The sequence below is a fragment of the Haliotis cracherodii genome, unplaced genomic scaffold, assembly GCF_022045235.1.
Source record: "Haliotis cracherodii isolate W230 unplaced genomic scaffold, xgHalCrac1.p SCAF_2, whole genome shotgun sequence".
Taxonomy (NCBI): Eukaryota; Metazoa; Mollusca; class Gastropoda; order Lepetellida; family Haliotidae; genus Haliotis; species Haliotis cracherodii.
Genome location: NW_027266275.1, coordinates 56,039,475 through 56,062,027, shown reverse-complemented (window position 1 = coordinate 56,062,027; position 22,553 = coordinate 56,039,475). Strand labels below are relative to the sequence as shown.

General features: G+C 39.2%; 1 protein-coding gene across 3 annotated transcripts in view; it reads right to left on the bottom strand.

The window, feature by feature from the left end:
* Window positions 1-22,553, bottom strand: part of LOC139468270 (stress-activated protein kinase JNK-like) — a 97,043-nt gene that overhangs the window by 21,744 nt on the left and 52,746 nt on the right. For all 3 annotated transcript variants that reach the window (XM_071250126.1, XM_071250125.1, XM_071250127.1), the window contains exon 4: window positions 8,611-8,669. In XM_071250126.1, the coding sequence (XP_071106227.1) occupies window positions 8,611-8,669 (59 nt within the window). The remainder of the gene's footprint in view (window positions 1-8,610; window positions 8,670-22,553) is intronic.

Here is a 22,553-nt window from a genome sequence, read left to right as displayed (position 1 = left end):
GAGAGTCCTCACGTTGAGCTTCTACATCAGTCTGTCTCTGGGGCCAGCTTAACACTATCTGTCTCTGTGCTGTCACTGGAGATCATCAATGATCATATTCCTCAAGACTCGGTGTATGGAACTCTCCTTCACTGTGCCAGACACAGGAAGGTAAGCTACACCTCCACAAGCAGGCATGATGAAAGTAGGATGTTCTAGCCTTTCATTAGTGCCCACGCATTAAAGGATTGAGTAACATCAAAGCCATCACAGTGAAATGGATTCCTTATTAGCCACACGCAGGTAACTCAGGGTCAAGGTCAACACGGCAGCTACAGCAGAAGAAGGTTTACTGTAAATCCTAAAATTAACGTGAATTAAATGCAAAAAATGCAAGTAGTCTTTGTTCGCATGAATGGAACTTTGCATTTCTGTCCCCAAAATGATTATCAACAATAAGACGGCGTCACTGCACACTTTGGATAGCGGAAATACCAACTTGAATATATACACATACGCGGTTTATTGAGCAGGAGTTGTCACAAGTCCATAACAATGTCATCTGAGTGAGTGAGTGAGTGAGTTGGGTTTTACGCCGCATTTAACAGTATTCCAGTTATATCACGGCGTGTCAGCTTAATGTTGGAGGAAAGCCCCAAGTGATGCAGGTCTCAGACGTTTACCACTTCGGTGAAACCCACGAGCACGGGTATTGTGCTGACAAACCTAGAAACATAATTGGGGCGAACCGGGATTCGAACCCACAATCATAGGTTTCTGGCGTGCCCAAGGGACGCAACTCTGCACAGCGAATCGCGGCACCTTAGACGACTGGGCCACCCATGCCCCCCAATGTCATCTGAAGAATAGGAGTGACACAATAGGCATCTGGTGAGTTATCACTGCTGGGGTCAAGAGTTCTACCAACTCTTGTCAAACTGAGCATCATTGTGAACTGTTGTTGGTTCAATTATTTTATTGCCTTTGAACTTCCTTAATGCCAATCAATAGAATAAGCGTACAAACTGTGTAGTTTGAAGGAAAACACTGTTTATCGTTATTACGGAAGTGCTTTACACAGTGCTAATAAGTGGTTCTATTTGCTGCTTGATTTGATAAAGGTAAGGATATGTATCAATCCACTGGAGATGGGGTTGGGGGAGTCGCATTGATTTTGAGTGGCATTTTTGGCTAGGGGTCAGCAGTCATATTATTTTGGAGACACATTAATTTCCAGATTTACAGTATATATCTTATGGTCATATGTTTATTGTTTAATGAGACACTCAGCAATATTCCAGCTAAACGAAGGCAGCTTGTAAACAGCGAGTCCTGACACTAAATAGCGAGACACGCACTCAACCAAGTCACCGAGCCTGACCAACCAATCCATTTGTAATGTTCCCATCATGCTCTGTAATGGATAAACTAATTCCCATGGATTCAGCAAAGGATGGGTTTTCAACAAGTTAGCCATGTCTTCTTAATTACAAACTGGAGACCAATGTACAGAGAATGCATGTAGTAGGATCCCATGATCCACCTCTAGCGGATGTTTCGAAACATGTGAAATGTGAGAGTTTTACACTGATAATTTTGATTTCCTTAGATTGTTAGCACTGCTTCCATCGCCGCACTCAGCAATATTCCAGGTATATGACGGTGGTCTGTGTAAATAATCAAGCCTTGACCAGACAATCCAATGATTGATACCATGAGCATCGATCCATGCAATTCGGATCGATGACATACATCAACCAAGTCAGCGAGACTGACCACCCAATCGCCTTTTACAGCAAGCATGGGTTGCTGAAGTTGTTACTAAAGCTGACAGCATATATATATATATATATATATATATATATATATATATATATATATATATATAGCTCTGGATTCGAACCCACATGCAGCCGATTCTAGCCACTAGGGGAAATAACTCTACACAGCATGCCCCCGACCTGTAACGCAGCAGTGGTCTCTATTACTTGGGGGATCGACATCAAAGTAATGCCGATGTGCCCAGACTAACAGTAAACACTTTATTCCAACATGGCTGACTTACTGCATGAGGTCAATAAGTCATTACTGGAATGGCAGGATGCCCAAATGGGATACAGACACTGCTGTAGTTGCAGCAGTACAAGTCACAGTACTGGTAACAATCTACATGTTCTAAGTGTCCAATAAAACATTTTCATTCATTTCACGACAAAATGACCTCCTTCCAATGCCAATTCCAATGAATTTAAATTCATGAGAAAAAGCATTTTACAAAGTAGGGGAATTCTACTTTCCTGTCCGACTGAAGAATTATGTTTTTTGTTCCCCCGTTGCTATCTTATTTGAAGAATGTGTAGGAGGACTTGATCTATTTTTCAATATAGAACAGCCCTTAGCAACATGTGCAGAGTCTCACAGGAAAAAGAAGCTTACATTACAATGATGCTTTCATCCTGAAGACAATTTCTTATGATGTTTAATATTTAATTTGAACATTTCATACAAACATATATCACTTTCTCCTTAGGTCCTGACCGCCTCTGTTGCTTTGTGGTAGGCCGTCTGCCCAGAGAGCGGAAGGCCGAAAGTTCGATCCCCGGACGTGTCGTACCAAAAGATGTTAAAATTAGATACTCATTTCCCTGTCTGGTGCTTGGCCTTAAGGGGCTTAAACAAGGACTGGTGTCTGAGAGGTGTATTCATGTTAAACTGCGACATGATATCTCAGTGGGCGAGCACTATAAAACCATGTGTCATAGCTACCATATATTACACGGTATAGTCCCAGTTTTAGTGAGTGTGTGAGTGAGTATGGTTTTAGTAATATTACAGCAATAATACAGTAATATTCAAGCGGAGGACAGGCCCAGTTTGAACATTGGGTCGGCAAATACCCGGGGCATTGGTCGACAGCAACTGCTGATAGAAATCTGCAACTGTATATTTACATGGTCCACTGCCTGTATATACGATGTTATACATCGGAACAAATGTCATTACCAACCTTTAATACCAACATCAGGGCCATGGACACTGTGAGAATGGGTCTTTAAGCAATAGTCTACTCCACTGCCCATAAATGATACAGAATGTCAAAATAATGTTTATAAATCGAAACAGAAAATATACAAAGTTCCTTAACAATATCTGGACAATATCTGAAAACGAGTGGTTGACAATATGTTTATGATAATCTAGCAGCACTACAGGGGGATGCCCAATATGATTTTGGTTGGTTTGTTGTTGAACGCCGCACTCAGCAATATTCTAGCTATATGACGGTGGTCAGACAATCCAGTGATTGATATCATGAGCATCGATCCACGCAATTGGGACCAATGACATGTATCAACCAAGTCAGCGAGCCTGACCACCCGATCCCGTTAGTCGCCTCTTACAACAAGCATAGTTGCCTTTTACGGCAAGCTGGGGTTGCTATTCCAACCTGGATCTTCATGGATAGAGAGTTATTAAGATGGATACGAGTTGAGTTGAGTTGAGTTGAGTTTGAATTTTTTTACCTTGCATTGAAGATTATTACACTTACATAGCAACATGTGCATGCATGTGTTTGCAGTTCCCCCACCTAACCGACCAGTCCTTGTTTTAGTCCCTTAATGCCGAGCACAAGGCAGGGTAACAACAAGTACCATCCTTTAAAGTCTTTTGGTATCACGTGGCCAGTGTTTTGAACCATCAACCTTCTGCTCTCTGGGCAGACACTCCATCCATACAGACCACGGAGGTAATCTCAAACTTGTAAGAACCATTAATCAAATCTGGACTTTTCTCCTGTGGAAAATTACAATGAAGCATACAAGTGAGTAAATATATGGAATGACACCAATCTGACAAGTGACACCTGAGAGTTTCGTCCCTTCCAGCTTTAACTATTCTCATTTAGAAGCCACTGTGACTTCACAGACAGAGATGAATTGACTCTTATACAGAAACAAGGACAGCATCCATAATTCAAAGACGAGCAAAGACATTGACACTAGTGCCAATGTGAAAACAGGTTGAAAAATGTTCTTACAATAAATACCCTCTAACAGAGTTACATCACATCAAGCAATTATATCTACGAGTCCTTGTCATTCTTATCCTTTCAAAACAACATAATGGCAAAAACAAAACCCATATAACTACAAAAGAATCATGAATATAGAATCAATAAGGCTAAAAAGCCAAACAAAATGTGTTGACAATGTATAGCCACCAAAAGAGCAAAATCCATTACTGTTTCTAAAACATCTGAAAAAGATTAAAATTGCTCTTGGTTACAAATTATGAGTTTTTCAAACAGAACATAATGGAGCTGAATTTGTTGTACACTCAGCCAGGAGTGAACGTCAAAATGGAAATAAAACTACTGCAACAGAAAAAAATACTTTCCTCAATGAACTCCCTGCTTTTGGTCGATCACCAACATGTAAGTTCTCCCTATTCGTTCGTTAATCATGGGAAATGGGAAGTGAGTGGGTTTAGGAAAAGCTCCAATAATCCAACACTAGGTTCCCCTTGCTATCGACAACAATTATCCTCTTAATATCCTCCAGCTTAAGCTAACACAAGAATCCATCTCTTATAGATTGTCAAATAAGGGTCTGCTCCAGAGAAAATGACATCAGTCCATGTGTGTATAATCTAATACCTCTGTATCAGCAGCTGATGGGAGCGCCATGGCAGCCGAGAGACCCTTGGCAATGTCCTCAAACTGGCAGCGTGAATTTGAACTGAAGAGGACTTTATGTTCATTATATTCATTGAGCCATCCCTGAGGACTTCTAATGTGTAACTATTCTTTGTTCCGTAAGACAGTCACAAAGTGATATCTGCTACACCTACCTTCAGAGAAGAATGAATGAGTGAGCTTGGTTTAATTAGGAGAAAAACATACTGTTTTCAATGCAGAGCTAAGTAACCTGTAGATTTAACCTTGACTAAATTGAATCTGGAACTTAAACATGCAGCGTGAGGTTTCAAATGATATGTTTAGTGTTGCAAAGTCTACAGGGAAACTGGCTTCACATTGAAATCACAGTATGTTTATCTCTATTCTACCGTGACACGTATGCATTAAGTTTCAAATGAATCTTAGAGACTATCAATTCGTTCTAACATGAATCGGTCTAACATTAATCACAGCAGGTTTATCTCCAACATTGTACATACAATTATTTAATAATGCCTACCAACACCAGCTGAAAAACAAACACTTTTCAATAAATATTAGTTTCTACAGCGGCCATCAAATCAGCTGTTTCAATAAGGTGGTTATTGTGATTTGATACCTCTAGTTGACCAATAAGAATCAAGTACTTTCCCAATTCAAGGTACAATGCTGCTTTGAAAAGTACATCATAGTAGTACATCATATGGGAGGAAAAGTAGGAAGGGAAGAGTGAGTGAGAGAGCTGGGTTTACGCCGCTTTGAACAAGTATCCCAGTCATATCATGGCGTGGGAAGTGAAAAATGTCTGAGATGTTTACTTCACCTCAGAAACCCCCAAGCAAGGATAAATGTGACAGAAAATGTCACAATAGAAAAGATGAATAATGTTTAATGGTTTTATTTCTAAAAATGTATTTATGCTGTGTCTTAATGGTCTCCTTAAAGAAAATGCAGCCAATAGCATAAACACTGCTTCACTTTGACAAAGAGTGGTAGGAGGAGTGAGTGAATATGAGTTTGAGCTGCTTTTAGCAATATTCCTGCAATATCACAGCGGGGGACACCCGACATGGGCTTCACACGTTGTAGCCATGTCGGGAATCGAACCCGGGCATGACGAGCGAAAGTGGTGGGAAGAATAATTACAAGCAATGAATACCTCTGGAGAAATAGGTTCAAGCATCATGTGCCACTTGCCATAACTCTTCTAATGGGGCTCTCATGACAACATCATTTCTTTCCAGAACTCATTAAACACAACCTACGTCAGATAAACATTTGCAAAACGTATACCATATCAATATTTAATCTCAATATCTGGAGGATTCCATTTCAATCTGTGCCATCGCTATCCTAACTAACTAATCAAAATCCATTTATTTCAGATTTCACTGACAAAGAATCTATGTCATTCTTCCATCACGATACAAGAAGAAACTAGTGTAAGATAATGAAAGCATTACGAAGTCCATCACTGTATACTGACAAAAAACCTATAATGGCTATGAACAACACAAAGCTACATTTCCTATTAAACAGATGCCTTAAAAACATACATGAAAACTCCATGTAATGACATTGGAAAATATTTCGTTTGTCATCATAAAATTGCTTCAATCTTCAAAACACTTTGTGCCATATCTCAAACGCAAGAAAACCAGAAGAAAGATGCCCTGAACGAAGCAGTGTTCCATACAATTTCTGACTTAACTCAAAACCTATTAAACAGGAAAATGTCTTCAGACAGGAACGGTCTTCTGGAGACGATTACGTGTTTGATGAGTGGAATCATGCTAAAGAATTATTATTCACTTGCTCCCCGACGACTGATTTCCTGAGACAAGCAATTTCGCATGCATAGCGAGTCAACTGATTGTCTTCAGTCTTGTCACAAGAAAAATGCCTCTTCATATTTTCCTTAGATTAAGAACTATCAGTAAAAGCCTTCCTGAAGGAATGAAGGATGCATACACAGCGTTGACATGTAATAATTGTCACTGGTGTATTGAGAAATGATCTGATATCCTGAATATAGTGAAAGTGTTTTGGGCAAAGAATTTATATGGCAGGGTTTCTGTTATGTGAACGTTATTCCAGCAACTGACCTGGTGTTTTTGAAATCCTAAATCATATTTCCTTTTCACAAGCCCTGCTAGAAAATTGGTACATGTCACCACAAGCTCTTTGTCATGGTTAAGTGTCGTAGTTATGTCTGTTGAAGTGCCTGGGAGTGTTTTTAGAGAGTTGGTATTTTTTCGGTCACTGCTTCAAAACATGTTTTTCCCTGAGAGAAGCAGCTAAACAATTTTATTCTTTTACATCACAATTATTTTAAAGGGCATCTGGCAAACAATATTTTCTTCTTTCTAAAATCTGAGGCTTTAATGTTATTTTTGCAGTATTTTCAGGAATAATTGAAAAAATATTACATGTCAGCCATATATAAATCCCTCTTACCTACCCACACCAAAAGAATACAAAAGGTGGGCAACTCAGATGACTTTGAGAAACGGAGGTACATGTAGTCGGCTAAATCCTACTCTATTCTCTATGAGCAGACAACTGTAATTAACACAAGTGTCTAACAGGATAACTTCATATAGTTACCTGTTATTCACATGTAAATGTCAACTTAGTATTTTCTTTCCCCCGATTAACTCTGTTTTAATGCACATGTCATGGGGCTCACCAGCAATACATGCAACAAGTCTCTGAAAAGAACCTTGGAAAGCTGACGATTAAGAAGCCATTAAAAGTTTTACTTAAATCATTTTCAAAGAACTCTGTTTTGGTGCGCTTGAAACTTATACAGTAGGCCAATCACAAAGAAAACCATTGCTCAGAGATGCTGGATTTCGCAGCGTTGATGCGATGGAGGATAAAAATGGTCAATTCCTAAGTTTAGTGACATAACCTCCCCATACCCCAACCAAAATGAAAACATAAAGAAAATGAAACAAGAGAGAAAAACAGTATTAAACTCAGTGACTGAGTGAGTGAGTGAGTGAGTGAGTTGGGTTAAACATCTCTTTGAACAGTATTCCAGTGAGTGAGTGAGTGAGTTGGGTTTAACATCTCTTTGAACAGTATTCCAGTTACATCATGTCGTGTCAGGTAAATGTGGGAGGAAGCCCGAAGTGATGCATGTGACAGACATTTGCCTCTTTGGTGAGATAGCCGAGATATTACTGAATGCAATGTTAAACAACAAACAAAGACCCCAAACAAAAGGGTCGTAGGTCCTTTTGCTGCGTAAGTGGTAATTCTAAACTTTTGAATTGACCTATATGCATACTCAAACTGTCACCCGTATATAAGGGACGCTAACTTTTCACATGCAGTCACCAACATTACATGAGTTGTTACTATGACAAGACAACTGACACTGCATATTCAAAGATGGCCAAGGATTGCAACCAAACAAAGAAGGGCTGTGTGAAACTACTGCAGACAAAAGCTGTGATCACTAGGAGGAATGAGTCCCTTAATGCTTATGAATTGATATGAAACAAAGTAATGGTCTCACAGATAATATATTCCAATAATGTGATTCCCAACATCCAAATTACTCCCAGAATGTGGTAACATACTTCATCAAGGTCCCAAGAGCACTTTCTTCAAAGTTGACGTTTATACGTTTTAACACCACAAAAGTACTTACGGCTGAAAATAATAATGGAAATCAATTCTGAAGAATTGACTTCTTAAATTGTTGTGGTTACATATTCATGTAAAAATGATGTATTACAAGGTGACAAACTTTTCCGTTTCTTGTCTTAAAGCGGAAATAATATGCTGTCATGCAAGGGCACTCCACATATATTATCAGCCCTTTAAACTTAGACTTTTTCCTATATCCTCAGCCTAGCTGTGGATATGAATATTGCATCTGAAGACAATAACATCCAAGGAACAGAAACATTCAAGGAATTCAAGAAACAATATATACTTACACATCTTGAAATTCTTCTAAAGATTTCTGTGGTGTGAAAGCATTTAATAAACCTATAATCTGAAACAGAGAAAAAGGAAAATGGTTAACTTACAGTAGAGAAGCACATTATATATGTGAGTGTTACAAGAAATGTCCTGTAACGGGGTATTCTGTACCTGTGTAACCCTCACAGAAGGACGATTATGGACATATCCAATCATTGTCATAACAATACTTTTGTGTTTGTCAAATAGAATAGGTGAAGTGAGACAGGGTTTATCGTTTTCAAGATTATTGCACTTCCATAGAGACTTGCATGAGGTTATTGCACATTTTAGTGTGTGCATGTGCGTGTGCATGTGTTGTTTTATTGTGTGAACATGGATACCCCAATCAGACATAGGGTACTGACTCCGAACCAACAATCTACCTTCATGTAGAGCACCAGAAAAGTACAATCTTTTAACATCTTTTGGTATGACACGGCCAGGCATGATTGAATAGAGATGGAACACACTTGATAATAAAGGATGTAGTAGAGTAGTTTGATGCAGCATTAACAGATTATTTCAGTCAGATCACAGCAGGTTAGTGTAAACACGAAAAAAAGTGATGCAGCTCAAAGACGACCACCAGACTGGTGAAACCAAACATGGGTGTAGTGCAGACAAAACCTGGATCATAACTGTAAAGAAACCTAGCTTGCAAGGATGCACAGAAACAATACACAAATTATACACACTGACCAAAGAAAGTTTTTTATGGAATTGTTTCCTCAGTATTCACTACAAAAAAGTATCCCCCCAAATATTCATGATCCCAGACAAAGTACACAATATGTGAGAGTTTGGTACCGACCATCAATTGAGAAGAAACAAGACATCATGTGCTTAATGTGCTTACATACCATGATCAACCAAATATATAATCAGAAAGCCCCTGTGATCTCCTTCAAAATCAGACTGGAATAATGATGTTATTAAGTATGGAGTGGATGGAGTGTTTGAATGATGCCTCACGTTTTGTCTTTAGCCTCTCTTTCATCATTATAATGAGCTTTCCCAAAAGACCCCAAACATCGGTAATACAGTGCCCTTCACCAAGAAAAACAACCAAGAAATAAGTCGAAGCTGAAGTGGAGAAATGGTTATGATGTATTCTTGGTTAAGTTGATGAATCTTGCTAACCTTCTGTCAAGCTGAAAGAATAGTTTCATTTTCATGTGAGAATTCATATGGCAAGTCACTAATGTTCTGAATCCGCCGACACAGGACTGGGTGCGAGTGGGAATGTCGGTGGAATGGGTAATGCCTGCTGACACGCTAGCTGCAAGGAACATGTTGTAACAGAGCCCTGACACACCATCAGCAAATATTGATTAATATGATGGGCAATTGTTTCTTGTGAGATTGACTGATGGATGCTGAACCAGGAAACACATCCCTCATACATATTTATTTCATGTCCCATCTTGTTATATTTATTTTCCAATAGTATTGAATAATTTCATGTATATTTTGCTGTAAACATTTGTTACTTCTATGTGTATTTCACCATTAATAAATGTTACTCCTATGATTATTTCCCTTTTGATAAATGTTACTCCCATGTATTTTTTCCCTTCTTGATAAATGTTACTCCCATGCATTTTTCCTTCCTGATCAATGTTACTCCCATGCATTTTTCCCTCTTGATAAATGTTACTCCCATGTTTATTTCCCTTTTGATAAATCTTACTCCCATGTATATTTCCCTGTTAATGCATGTATTCCCATGTATATTTCCCTGTTCATGTTACTCCCATGTATATTTCCTTATTCATGTTACTCCCATGTATATTTATCTGTTCATGTTACTCCAAGGTATATTTCCCTGTTAATGCATGTACTCCCATGTATATTTCCTTATTCATGTTACTCCCATGTATATTTCCCTGTCAATGCATGTATTCCCATGTATATTTCCCTGTTCATGTTACTCCCATGTATATTTCCTTATTCATGTTACTCCCATGTATATTTCTCTGTTCATGTTACTCCCATGTATATTTCCCTGTTAATGCATGTACTCCCATGTATATTTCCCTGTTCATGTTACTCCCATGTATATTTTCCTATTCATGTTACTCCCATGTATATTTCTCTGTTCATGTTACTCCCATGTATATTTCTCTGTTCATGTTACTCCCATGTATATTTCTCTGTTCATGTTACTCCCATGTATATTTCCCTATCAATGCTTGTATTCCCATGTATATTTCCCTGTTCATGTTACTCCCATGTATATTTCCTTATTCATGTTACTCCCATGTATATTTCTCTGTTCATGTTACTCCCATGTATATTTCCCTGTTAATGCTTGTATTCCCATGTATATTTCCCTGTTCATGTTACTCCCATGTATATTTCTCTGTTCATGTTACTCCAATGTATATTTCCTTATTCATGTTACTCCCATGTATATTTCTCTGTTCATGTTACTCCCATGTATATTTCCCTGTCAATGCATGCTGCTCCCATGTATTTCCCTGTCAATGCATGCTGTTCCCTCGTATATTTCCCTGTCAATGGATGCTGCTCCCTTGTATATTTCCCTGTCAATGGATGCTGCTCCCTTGTATATTTCCCTGTCAATGGATGCTGCTCCCTTGTATATTTCTCTGTTGATGCTTGCTTCTCCCATGTATATTTCCCTGTCAATGGATGCTGCTCCCTTGTATATTTCCCTGTTGATGCTTGCTTCTCCCATGTATATTTCCCTGTCAATGCATGCTGCTCCCATGTATATTTCCCTGTCAATGGATGCTGCTCCCTTGTATATTTCCCTGTTGATGCTTGCTTCTCCCATGTATATTTCCCTGTCAATGCATGCTGCTCCCATGTATATTTCCCTGTCAATACATGCTGCTCCCATGTATATTTCCCTGTCAATGCATGCTGCTCCCATGTATATTTCCCTGTCAATGCATGCTGCTCCCATGTATATTTCCCTGTCAATACATGCAGCTCCCTTGTATATTTCCCTGTTGATGCTTGCTTCTCCCATGTATATTTCCCTGTCAATACATGCAGCTCCCTTGTATATTTCCCTGTCACTGCATGCAGCTCCCTTGTATATTTCCCTGTTGATGCTTGCTTCTCCCATGTATATTTCCCTGTCAATACATGCAGCTCCCATGTATATTTCCCTGTCACTGCATGCAGCTCCCTTGTATATTTCCCTGTTGATGCTTGCTTCTCCCATGTATATTTCCCTGTCAATGCATGCTGCTCCCATGTATATTTCCCTGTCAATACATGCAGCTCCCTTGTATATTTCCCTGTTGATGCTTGCTTCTCCCATGTATGTGTCCCTGTAAACATGACAACTGATGAAATTTAATAATGAGAATCCTAACTTTGAAAAAGTTTGCCATATCGTAAGCCCTAAAAAAATAATCTAATTAAAGCAAGCTTCTTAACAGCTAAGATTTTTAATAACTGCGGAGTGTATTGATTTTGCTTTGAACAGTAAAGTTTTGGAAAGGTCTTGTCAGCGGAGAGGGGTTTATACAAAATTTGTTCTGTGTGTGATTGAGTGGTAGGCATGGATGTTGAAAGAAGATGGGTCTGGTCACTGCTGGGATCTGAAGGCTGTGTGTTTATAGCAGAGACGATGTTACGCTGTTACTACCATAAAAGCTTCTGTTGCTTCAGTGTACAATCTTAAGCTATTGAAAATACATCTTGCTTTAAGGATACATGCTTAAAAATGGAGTTTATTTTAAGACTGTTTATTTCAATGTTCCTTTGAAGACATTTTATGCTATAATTTAATTTTTGATAAAAAGTTAAGCCCACAAAGATACATGTATATTAATAATTCACTAACAATTGTCAACTAAATCTTCAACATATTTGGTCACTTTCAAAAGAACAATCTCTTTAAGATATGTTTTAGTTAAAGTGAGCCAAGCAGTCCTTGTTGTAGCCCCTTAATGCCGAGGGCCAGACAGGGTAACAACAAGTACCATCTTTTAACGGCTTTTGGTATGACGTGGCCTGAGATCAAACCCCGGACCTTTCGCTCTCTGGGCGGACGCTCTTCCACTAGATCATGGAGGCGGTCTTGTTTTATTTAAAAGGGATAAAGATAAGACAATTGTAATGACCTGATATGCAAAAGAAAGGGTCATGGTGAATTATATTACTGTGAGAAGATTAAAACATTCAACATATCTATTTGGTAACAAGCCCTGTAATAGCTGTAGGTAGTGTTTGAAATCGATTGGGATTGAGTGAGTTAGCAAGCATAGTTTTACACTGCTTTATGGATACCAGGTATGAACTTCACAAACTGTACAAGTCATGGAACAGACTTGGGCCTTCAGCGAAAAGAGTGAGTGAGTGAGTGTGTATGGTTTTATGCCACAATATTCCAGCAATATCACGGCGGGGGACACCAGAAATGGGCTTCACACATTGTACCCATGTCGGGAATCGAACCCGGGTCTTCGGCGTGACGAGCGAACGCTTTAACCACTAGGCTACCCGACCGCCCCTCGGCGAAAAGAGCAAAATGCTTTAACCCCACTGAGCTCGATTAGGGAGATGTATTGGGAAAATGTATTTTCCAAAGTTTGTTCACCTGGGCAACTTGTTTATGAAAAGATATGTGAAGCATGTTCTACGTACCCCAACAAATGTCCTCATACTCATCGTAGATCAAATATTAGATCTGTCCCAATGGGGAGTATGGAAGACATGTCCCTAGAACCACATGCTTGGCACAAGAACAGAATCCAATTGGACTCAGTGGTTACAATGTCTGACTTGGATGGTTGCATGTTATAACAGATTTGAATATTTACAGGTCGCTGTGATACAGCTAAAATATTGCTGACTGCCCTGTTAAGCATAACTCACTCATTAACCCACATGTCAAAACACCCTGATGGCATGGACTGGTATATGTTTCTTAAATTACTGGCATGACCTGTTATCAGGGCAGCTTTGAAACAGCTGTGGCATAAAACAATGTTTCCCTACTCACTCACTCACTCATTCACTGCAGCGCTGTGACAATACAGGATGATGTGGTTTGCTTTTGTCTGTTATATGAAACTGGAGCCATGGGCTAAGCTCACCAAATTTTAAAGTAATTTTTAGATGATCCGTAAACGCAACCTGAACATTCATGTAAAATTCATTCAAATATCAGCACAAACTTTCAATATGGTCATAGAGAATATACAACATGAAACCGCATAAACTTACATAAACCAAGGAACCAAAAGTGCTAATTAGCCTATCTTCAGTTATCTTTTGATTAAAAAGGGATAATTAAAATTTGATAAAAAGGAAAACCAAAACTAAATAAACAGAAAAACAGAGTCCATCTCCTAAAATTCTTTTATCATCAATGCAGAGTTCTTCATATGAAAAAGCTCCTTAGTGGCCGACCATTTGATACTCACGGTGTGTGTGGCTGGGTTTGCTTACAAATAGTGAGTGAGTTGGGTTTAACGCCGCTTTTAACAGTATTCCAGTTATATCATGGCGTGTTAGCTTAATGTGGGAGGAAAGCCCGAAGTGATGCAGGTCTCAGACATTTACCACTTCCGTGAAACCTACGAGCACAGGTATGGTGCTGAAAAACCTAGAGGCATAATCGGGGCGAACCTGGATTTGAACCCACAATCATAGGTTTCTGGCGTGCCCAAGGGACACAACAGTGAATCGTAGCGCCTTAGACAACTGGGCCACCCATGCCCCCCATCTTCCCGAGGCAAGAGAGTTAACTGACTATAAAAGTCCAGTTTCCACCCTTGCCGAACTAAGCTGGAATTATGGAGTTACATTTTGGCTGGACTGACGAATCTATGCATAGTCCAATCAAAATCGCGCACCGAAATCAAAATCTGGTTCGTAAACTGTTGTGCAGATTTCGGTCGATTGCAGGATTTGCAAAGCATGTGCACTGCCAACTTGTCAGCAGATATTTTCCAAATCTTTTCATGTTTTTAATCAAGGTGCTCACGTGATTTGATGCATTTCGCGATGTAAGACCTGTTTTATCACAATATAGATCTTGATTATCACCATTTTGTGTGAAGCAAATGCAAGTGATACGGGCGGTGGAATCTGATTGGTCCATAGGTGAGCCTTAGAAGGGATATAACTAGTAATAGCCACTGGTGGCGCTACGATCGAGTCCAGTAATTCCAGCCTAGTTCGGCAAGGGTGGAAACAGGACTTTTAAAGTCAGTTAACTCTCTTGCCTCGGGAAGATGATGCCCCCCTGCTTAAAAATAATATGTTCCCGAAAAGGATGAAAACAATTAAAGTCCCTTCCAGTTTTAAACACAAAAACAATCGCCCACTGAGTGGATGTTCTGAAAAATAATATGACATGGTTATAAAAGAGAGATGACTCCACTTTTCAGAGAAAATTAATTGTATTCCTTGCAAACACACACTGTCTCAAACACTCCGCCTCACCCACCCCTAACTAACATTAAACGTTCAGTCCCTTAGAGAGAAGGCCCAATTTGTAATATAGATGAAACACTGTACCAGCCAGTCACCGATATAATCTTTATCCTAGTGCAATATGTGCCTCTCCCATAGTCTATTGATCACCTTCCTTGAACCTCAGTGAGGGACAATCCCACAATGCCGCAGCACGGTAAGCCATAATGAGGTTGATAGCGACATTACATCCAACAAATTACTTCATTACCATAATTGGCCAGTAACCCTATAAACAAAGGTAGAGTTATGCCCCTTCTCCCTAAACGATTTATTGCCCAGTAATGTGATTTTCTATTTTGAAATAGAATGATGATGATTCATATACAGTACAAGTTCATCTGATAATTAAGTATTGAGGCACTCATTCACTAAGCATGTATTTCATGTATAATGGATGTAGTTCATATATCTATCAGTAACTCCTAATCATGCTAATCTGCCATCAGTATTATATTCTCATAAACTACACATACTGCACAGCCTGCACCAGGATCTCTTATGAAGCCGAATATTCAAATGTCAAAAATATGCAATAGCGGATTAGGCAGAAAAAAACAACAGATAAAAGACTGAAACCACGGAGCAAGCACTCAAAATGCATAATTGTTGAAAACATCCATGTTTCCTCCAAAAACAGTCTTTGTACAAAAAATCTAAAATTCTGATTAAATTTAATTTTTATAATTCTTTTAATAAAATTCAAACTCCCATTCAACTCTGAAAAAGTTACACTTTCCTACACTGACAGTAAGACAAAATTCTTTTGCCAACGTTTAACTCGCATTATCTACCATAAATAATTCCGGGTTCATTCAACTCTCTTGAGTAATAAGATGCATGCTCTTCAACTCTTCAATAAGGAAGACTGGAGAAGCAATATATGCTCAGTAAAGGCTTGGTCAGTCTATGCATAATGCCCGGGCCTTCTCCCCAGCTTTCAAAGTGGCCGTTACACAAACGTATTACTGCCTCTAATATAGGTCCTTTCTCATCCATATCACATACACATTAGAGGACAAACTACCAACTGTCTAGGATGGACCAACTGTGCTAGTGCCACCATCCAATTACATGGTGTGTTGCTTTCGCAACAATCAATACCGAAACATCGCACAGGAAGTTAGTAGCCTGTACTGCCAAACGCCCACCCCCGAAATTAATAAGAGTTAGATAATAGTGAAGAGAAAATGTAATTACGCTCCTCTGGAGTTTTTCTGGTTTCCTTCCCTGGGCTTGATCAAGCCACATCAAAAGAAACATTAACAGATTTTATTTGATCGATAAAACATTTTCTGGCAGAGCAGATTCAACACCAGTTGTTGTATACTGGTCGAGTTGGAGCATCCAATGGAAGTGCAAACAAGAACAGGATGAGGATTTATCAACTATGTCGGAGCTGTTCTGTGTAAGACAATGTCTTCCCCTCTAACTGCTATCTTCAACACCAAGTCAAAGTTTATTCTTTGATTCCAATTAAATGTTAACATAATGAAATAAACCGCATAGATTTAATGAAAGTCTACCCATGGTAGCAGTGAGGTTGTGGTTGAGTATATATCAGCTGTCAAATTAAAAATACTTTGTTATCATATGCATTGTCAGACATAAACATATACTCCTGAGGGAGCTGAGATTTATGTTCGAGCGTACACTGATCCATTGACGGGGATAAATAATAATGAAGAACTGTGAGTATGCAACATGTCAGCAATGCAAGATTCCATTAATAATAATAATAACAACAACAATAATAATAATAATGATATTGTTTGTTGTTGAGGTTGCTATTGTTATTATCATCATTATTATTATTGTGTAACATAACATAACTAAGCATTATCTTTTCTTTACATCATGTTGATTACAGAAACAAGTAACAGCTTACAAAATGTGACACAGTTGCCCTAGATATGTCTGGGTCATCATGATCTAAATCAGATAAACCTAATAAAATATAACACAGTTGAAGCTACAATAGTAATCCAAAAGGAGTAAATATGTTATGGAATAGGATAATATTGATAACCGAATTACTTACAGCCAAAATAGCCATAAAATCCACTTACATACACAATTTCAGAGGCAAATTTCTCCATTAACAATAATCTCCCATCGAATTCTCAACCCTGAATTATCACATGCCAGATGAACAAATTCAACCATGTGTGTTTTTAAATCAAAGCCCTGTAAAAGTAAATTGGTAACAGCATGGCACAGTCAGTTCAGTTTCTCTGGGCAGTATGTTCTTATTACGGAAAGTCATACCAAGCTAACCAACCAGAAACGCCTTTGCCATGGAATAAACACCTCACTTTTCATGGGTATTCAAGAGGAAGCAGCGTATTAGCTGGCTGGGCTATTCTTCCAATTGCTCCTGGTCACATGACTGTGGGCAGTCAATAGGGATCAGATTGGTATTCTGGGATGGCTGCTAGACTAATATATGGCCATATAGATCCAGATTTATAATAAAGATTATTCTATTTGGACTTTGATAAAATAATCGAAGAGTGGGACAGATTCTTTTCATGTCAAGTCAACCTAGACACCAATTTGTTCACTGTTTTACTGGTTCTACCAGGACTCGTTATCCTGTAAAAACCCTGAATATTCTCCTCGCAGCCTTGGATTACCGTTATATGAGACCTATTCTGCAGAATTGTAATGACAATGCTCACATTAACAACGTTTAAGGAAAACACTTCTTAGTGACTCATCTTAACAAGTTGTGAGGCACAGCACTGTCTCCCTTCAAGACAAGTATCAAAAAAGAAAAATCTTTAAAAACATTTTTTTTCTCTCCACCATTTAATAATTTAAAAAAGAAGGCTTTGCTGCAAGATACGCCTTGCACAAAATATTTCCAATCTACACAGTAATATAACATAACTGCACGCATATAGAAGCAATTCCAGTGACAAGATACCGTATTTTCTTGAGTATAGTGCGCACTTTTTTTCGGAAAAACACAGCTGTGTAGAAGGGGGTGCGCATTATACACGAATTATGAGTTTGGATGTTTTTTCCTCCCATGGAAAGACATTACGTACCGTGAGCACGAAACATCGGAAATACCATGACAACAAATCCATACTGAAGTACGCAAAATAATTATGTAATTACACTGTCTGTCTATAAAAAGTGTTCTTTGTATTTCTGGACTTATGTTTGTAACTTACTTCATTAATTTTATTCAAAATTCCTTATAATATTGTTTTTATTAATTTCGGCGAAATCGTGTGTGAAGCGATCGGAAGATCACACAACTCACCGTTATTAACAGCAACCACGGTCAGAATACCGCTATTTACGCCTTGAAACGAACTTAAGTTGACAGAGAATGGATACATATATCATAAATGACATACTTTGACTCGTTAAAAGTCATATTTGTTTTTGTTTGACGATTCTATGTCAACATGAAATTCTCGCGCTCACGTGCTCACGTGCGTGTGAGCCTTGACGGTGACTGGTCAGACATGTTCCATGTAAAAAATGATACCCGGGAATAGCGATCAGCTGCTTCGCTTAGGGTTATTATTATTTTAAATATGTTTAGTAAAGGCTGCATATAATTAAGAAAATAATGGAATATATTATTCCTGATAAATAAAATAGTTTCAGATACAATTGTTGCCGATCCTTGCATTAAAAATCCTATAAAGTTATATCACTGGGTGTGTCTTGACCGAATCACCGGTCGATTCCAAGAAAACGTGTGTACAGCTGATTGCTGTTTCCGGCTTAGTTTACGAGAAAATACACAAGGTAATCTTAATCCCTAGATATAAAACAATGCCTAGCAGAACAATAAATACTATTTAAACGGTAAATAAACATGTCTGGTGATTTTTTATCTCAAATTTCGAATTTGTACTGACGAAGTTTCTCAGCACCCGTTCGTTTGCCGGTCTTCGCTGAAAGGGTACGGTGTAAATTTTTTCTGCGCATAATATTCAAATTTCTTTTTTTCCAAAATATTGAACCCGCTAGAGGGGGTTGCGCATTATACATGGGTGCGCACTATACTCAAGAAAATACGGTAATCATAAACCTTTGGTGACATAACACTACTGGGTAAATAGGTTCTTTAACATGTAATAAACTGTGAATGTGTTTATTGACCAGGGAACCCCACCAAAATGCCCCAGCTTTAATTGAAATGTAAGCCCAAAGTTTTACAGTTGAATTCTACATACTGGACTTTTGATGTGAATCTAATGTTGATTTTGGATTGGTTGAAAAAGTCAAAATATTTTCCACATGAAAATTCATTGACGTGAATCAAACGTGCAAACTCACATTTCGGTGGCAGGAGATGAATGGGTGTTCAGTCTTACATGTCATGACTTCAGTTGTGTTTGCATGCTGCATGTGGTCTTTTTCAACCGCACGCTTTCATCAAATTCCTTTTATACCACACTGTATGGTATTGTTTCACTATAAGATATCCCTAGGTTTTCTTATTCTTTCTGGTATTTCTTGGCCTTTCCCAATTATCTTCTGCCCTGGGCTTACATTCTCAGTCAAGACCTCCGAGTCGGATTTTTTGTCCTTTACATAAAAAGGACGATGATCCTGTACGCTTACAGCTCTTCCAAGACACAATGACCTGATGATTATATCTATTAATAAGGACAGTTGGACTGTCTTGTAATCAGACATTTAATCCTTTTTTTATTTATTTTTATTTCAGAGTAAATGTATTTTATTGAACATTGTATTAAGACTTGTCCAGATATACATAGGGGTGTCACAAAGTTGGTACCAATATCATAGGACATGAACTTTTTAACATATCATGGTGACTTTGCAACATTGGATTGGGTTATAATTAATAAATTTTTAATAATCTTTCTTAAAAAGCCAAATTAGCCAAATTTGAATGCGACATTAAACATCAAATAAAAAAAAATGTGTAGCCACTGGCAAAATATGTATAATATCCCAAAGTGGGGCAATATCTCCAGACTCCCAGGCTTTTAGTGTGATGACAATATAGTCATTTCTATTAAACATACAGATAACTCCAGTTCCTCATGTTTCAATCCCTAGAGGATTGCAGAGAAGTCCACAGTAACCCACCCCTGTCATAAGAGCTGACTAACTTGGAACTGACCAGTCACACAGTTATGACGTGGCTGATCTTGTGTCATCATCCACCAATAGCATGGATTGTCGCTGAAGCTATCAACCACTGTGACAGAGCTGTCATATCGCTGACAGAGTTAAACCAACAGTCCCCTATCCCTCTCCCTGATGTGTCACCAAAGGTCTAGCCTTGATGACTCAGGCACAATAGTGACAAGCTACGTCAATGCTGCTGTCCCTGTGATTCATGGTCAATTATACCAAGCTGGTGACAACCATTTTTTCTCTGTCTTTCATTGTAATGTCAATTCATCAAATTAGACTCCAGGACCCCATTTTCTGGTATGCATATTTCATCAAATTAAGGATTCAATTCAATATTCGTGCCACTTTAGTCCTTATTTCTGGAAGCTTTTGGGTCTGCCCTAAAACTAATGATTTATTATTAATGCTAGCATCAAAGGTCTCTTGTCATATCCCATCTATTATTGAAAGCTGGTAATCATATGAAGTTGGCAGCAAAGTCAACGGGGAAAGGCATATAAGCTTTTTTAAGCAGAGACAAAAATATCCCTTCTTCCGAAACCCTCAAATAAGCTTGAAGAACCAATTATGTCACTTTTTTAAACTAATTTATTGAAACAGGGCCTGAATAGGTCCCCAGTACCCTGTGATTTTCACATGAACCATGATAGGAACAATGTGCTTGATTGTGGGTCATCCATTGCCAACAGAATCCAGTTAAATGATCGTTTATCTGATCCATGTTTATGTGATTAATTACTGACATGACATTGTTGTAATATTGATGACATTCACATTAAACAACCATCATCATTTCACTTTGTACTGCTCTTACTTTGAAGTTTTTCGGACCATTTGGTCTTTGTGCAATCGTATGACCTTGTGAGGACTTTTTCTGCCCTGTAATCTCCACATGGGACGAGGAAGCGGTACAGGGGTCCTTTTCTGCCCGTAATCCCTACAAGGGTATGGATGAGGTACAGGGTTCCTATTATGCCCGTAAGGTCTACAAGGGTATGGATGAGGTACAGGGTTCCTATTATGCCTGAAAGGCCTACAAGGGTATGGATGAGGTACAGGGGTCCTTTTCTGCCCGTAATCCCTACAAGGGTATGGATGAGGTACAGGGTTCCTATTATGCCCGTAAGGTCTACAAGGGTATGGATGAGGTACAGGGGACCTTTTCTGCCCGTAATCCCTACAAGGGTATGGATGAGGTACAGGGTTCCTATTATGCCTGTAAGGCCTACAAGGGTTTGGATGAGGTACAGGGGTCCTTTTCTGCCCGTAGTCCCTACAAGGGTATGGATAAGGTACAGGGTTCCTATTCTGCCCGTAATCCCTACAAGGGTATGGATGAGGTACAGGGTTTCTATTCTGCCTGTAATCCCTACAAGGGTATGGATGAGGTACAGGGTTCCTATTCTGCCCGTAGTCCCTACAAGGGTATGGATGAGGTACAGGGGACCTTTTCTGCCCGTAATCCCTACAAGGGTATGGATGAGGTACCGGGTTCCTATTCTGCCTGTAGTCCCTACAAGGGTATGGATAAGGTACAGGGTTCCTATTATGCCTGTAAGGCCTACAAGGGTATGGATGAGGTACAGGGGACCTTTTCTGCCCGTAATCCCTACAAGGGTTTGGATGAGGTACAGGGTTCCTATTCTGCCCGTAATCCCTACAAGGGTTTGGATGAGGTACAGGGTTCCTATTCTGCCCGTAATCCCTACAAGGGTATGGATGAGGTACAGGGTTTCTATTCTGCCTGTAAGGCCTACAAGGGTTTGGATGAGGTACAGGGTTCCTATTCTGCCCGTAATCCCTACAAGGGTATGGATGAGGTACAGGGTTCCTATTATGCCCGTAATCCCTACAAGGGTATGGATGAGGTACAGGGTTCCTATTCTGCCCGTAGTCCCTACAAGGGTATGGATGAGGTACAGGGGACCTTTTCTGCCCGTAATCCCTACAAGGGTATGGATGAGGTACAGGGTTCCTATTCTGCCCGTAATCCCTACAAGGCTATGGATGAGGTACAGGGTTCCTATTCTGCCTGTAATCCCTACAAGGGTATGGATGAGGTACAGGGTTCCTATTCTACCCGTAATCCCTACAAGGGTATGGATGAGGTACAGGGTTCCTGCCTGTAATCTCAACAAGGGTATGGATGAGGTACAGGGTTCCTATTCACTATTCAGCCTGTAATCTCAACAAGGGTATGGATGAGGTACAGGGTTCCTGCCTGTAATCTCAACAAGGGTATGGATGAGGTGCAGGGTTCCTATTCACTATTCAGCCTGTAATCTCAACAAGGGTATGGATGAGGTACAGTGGA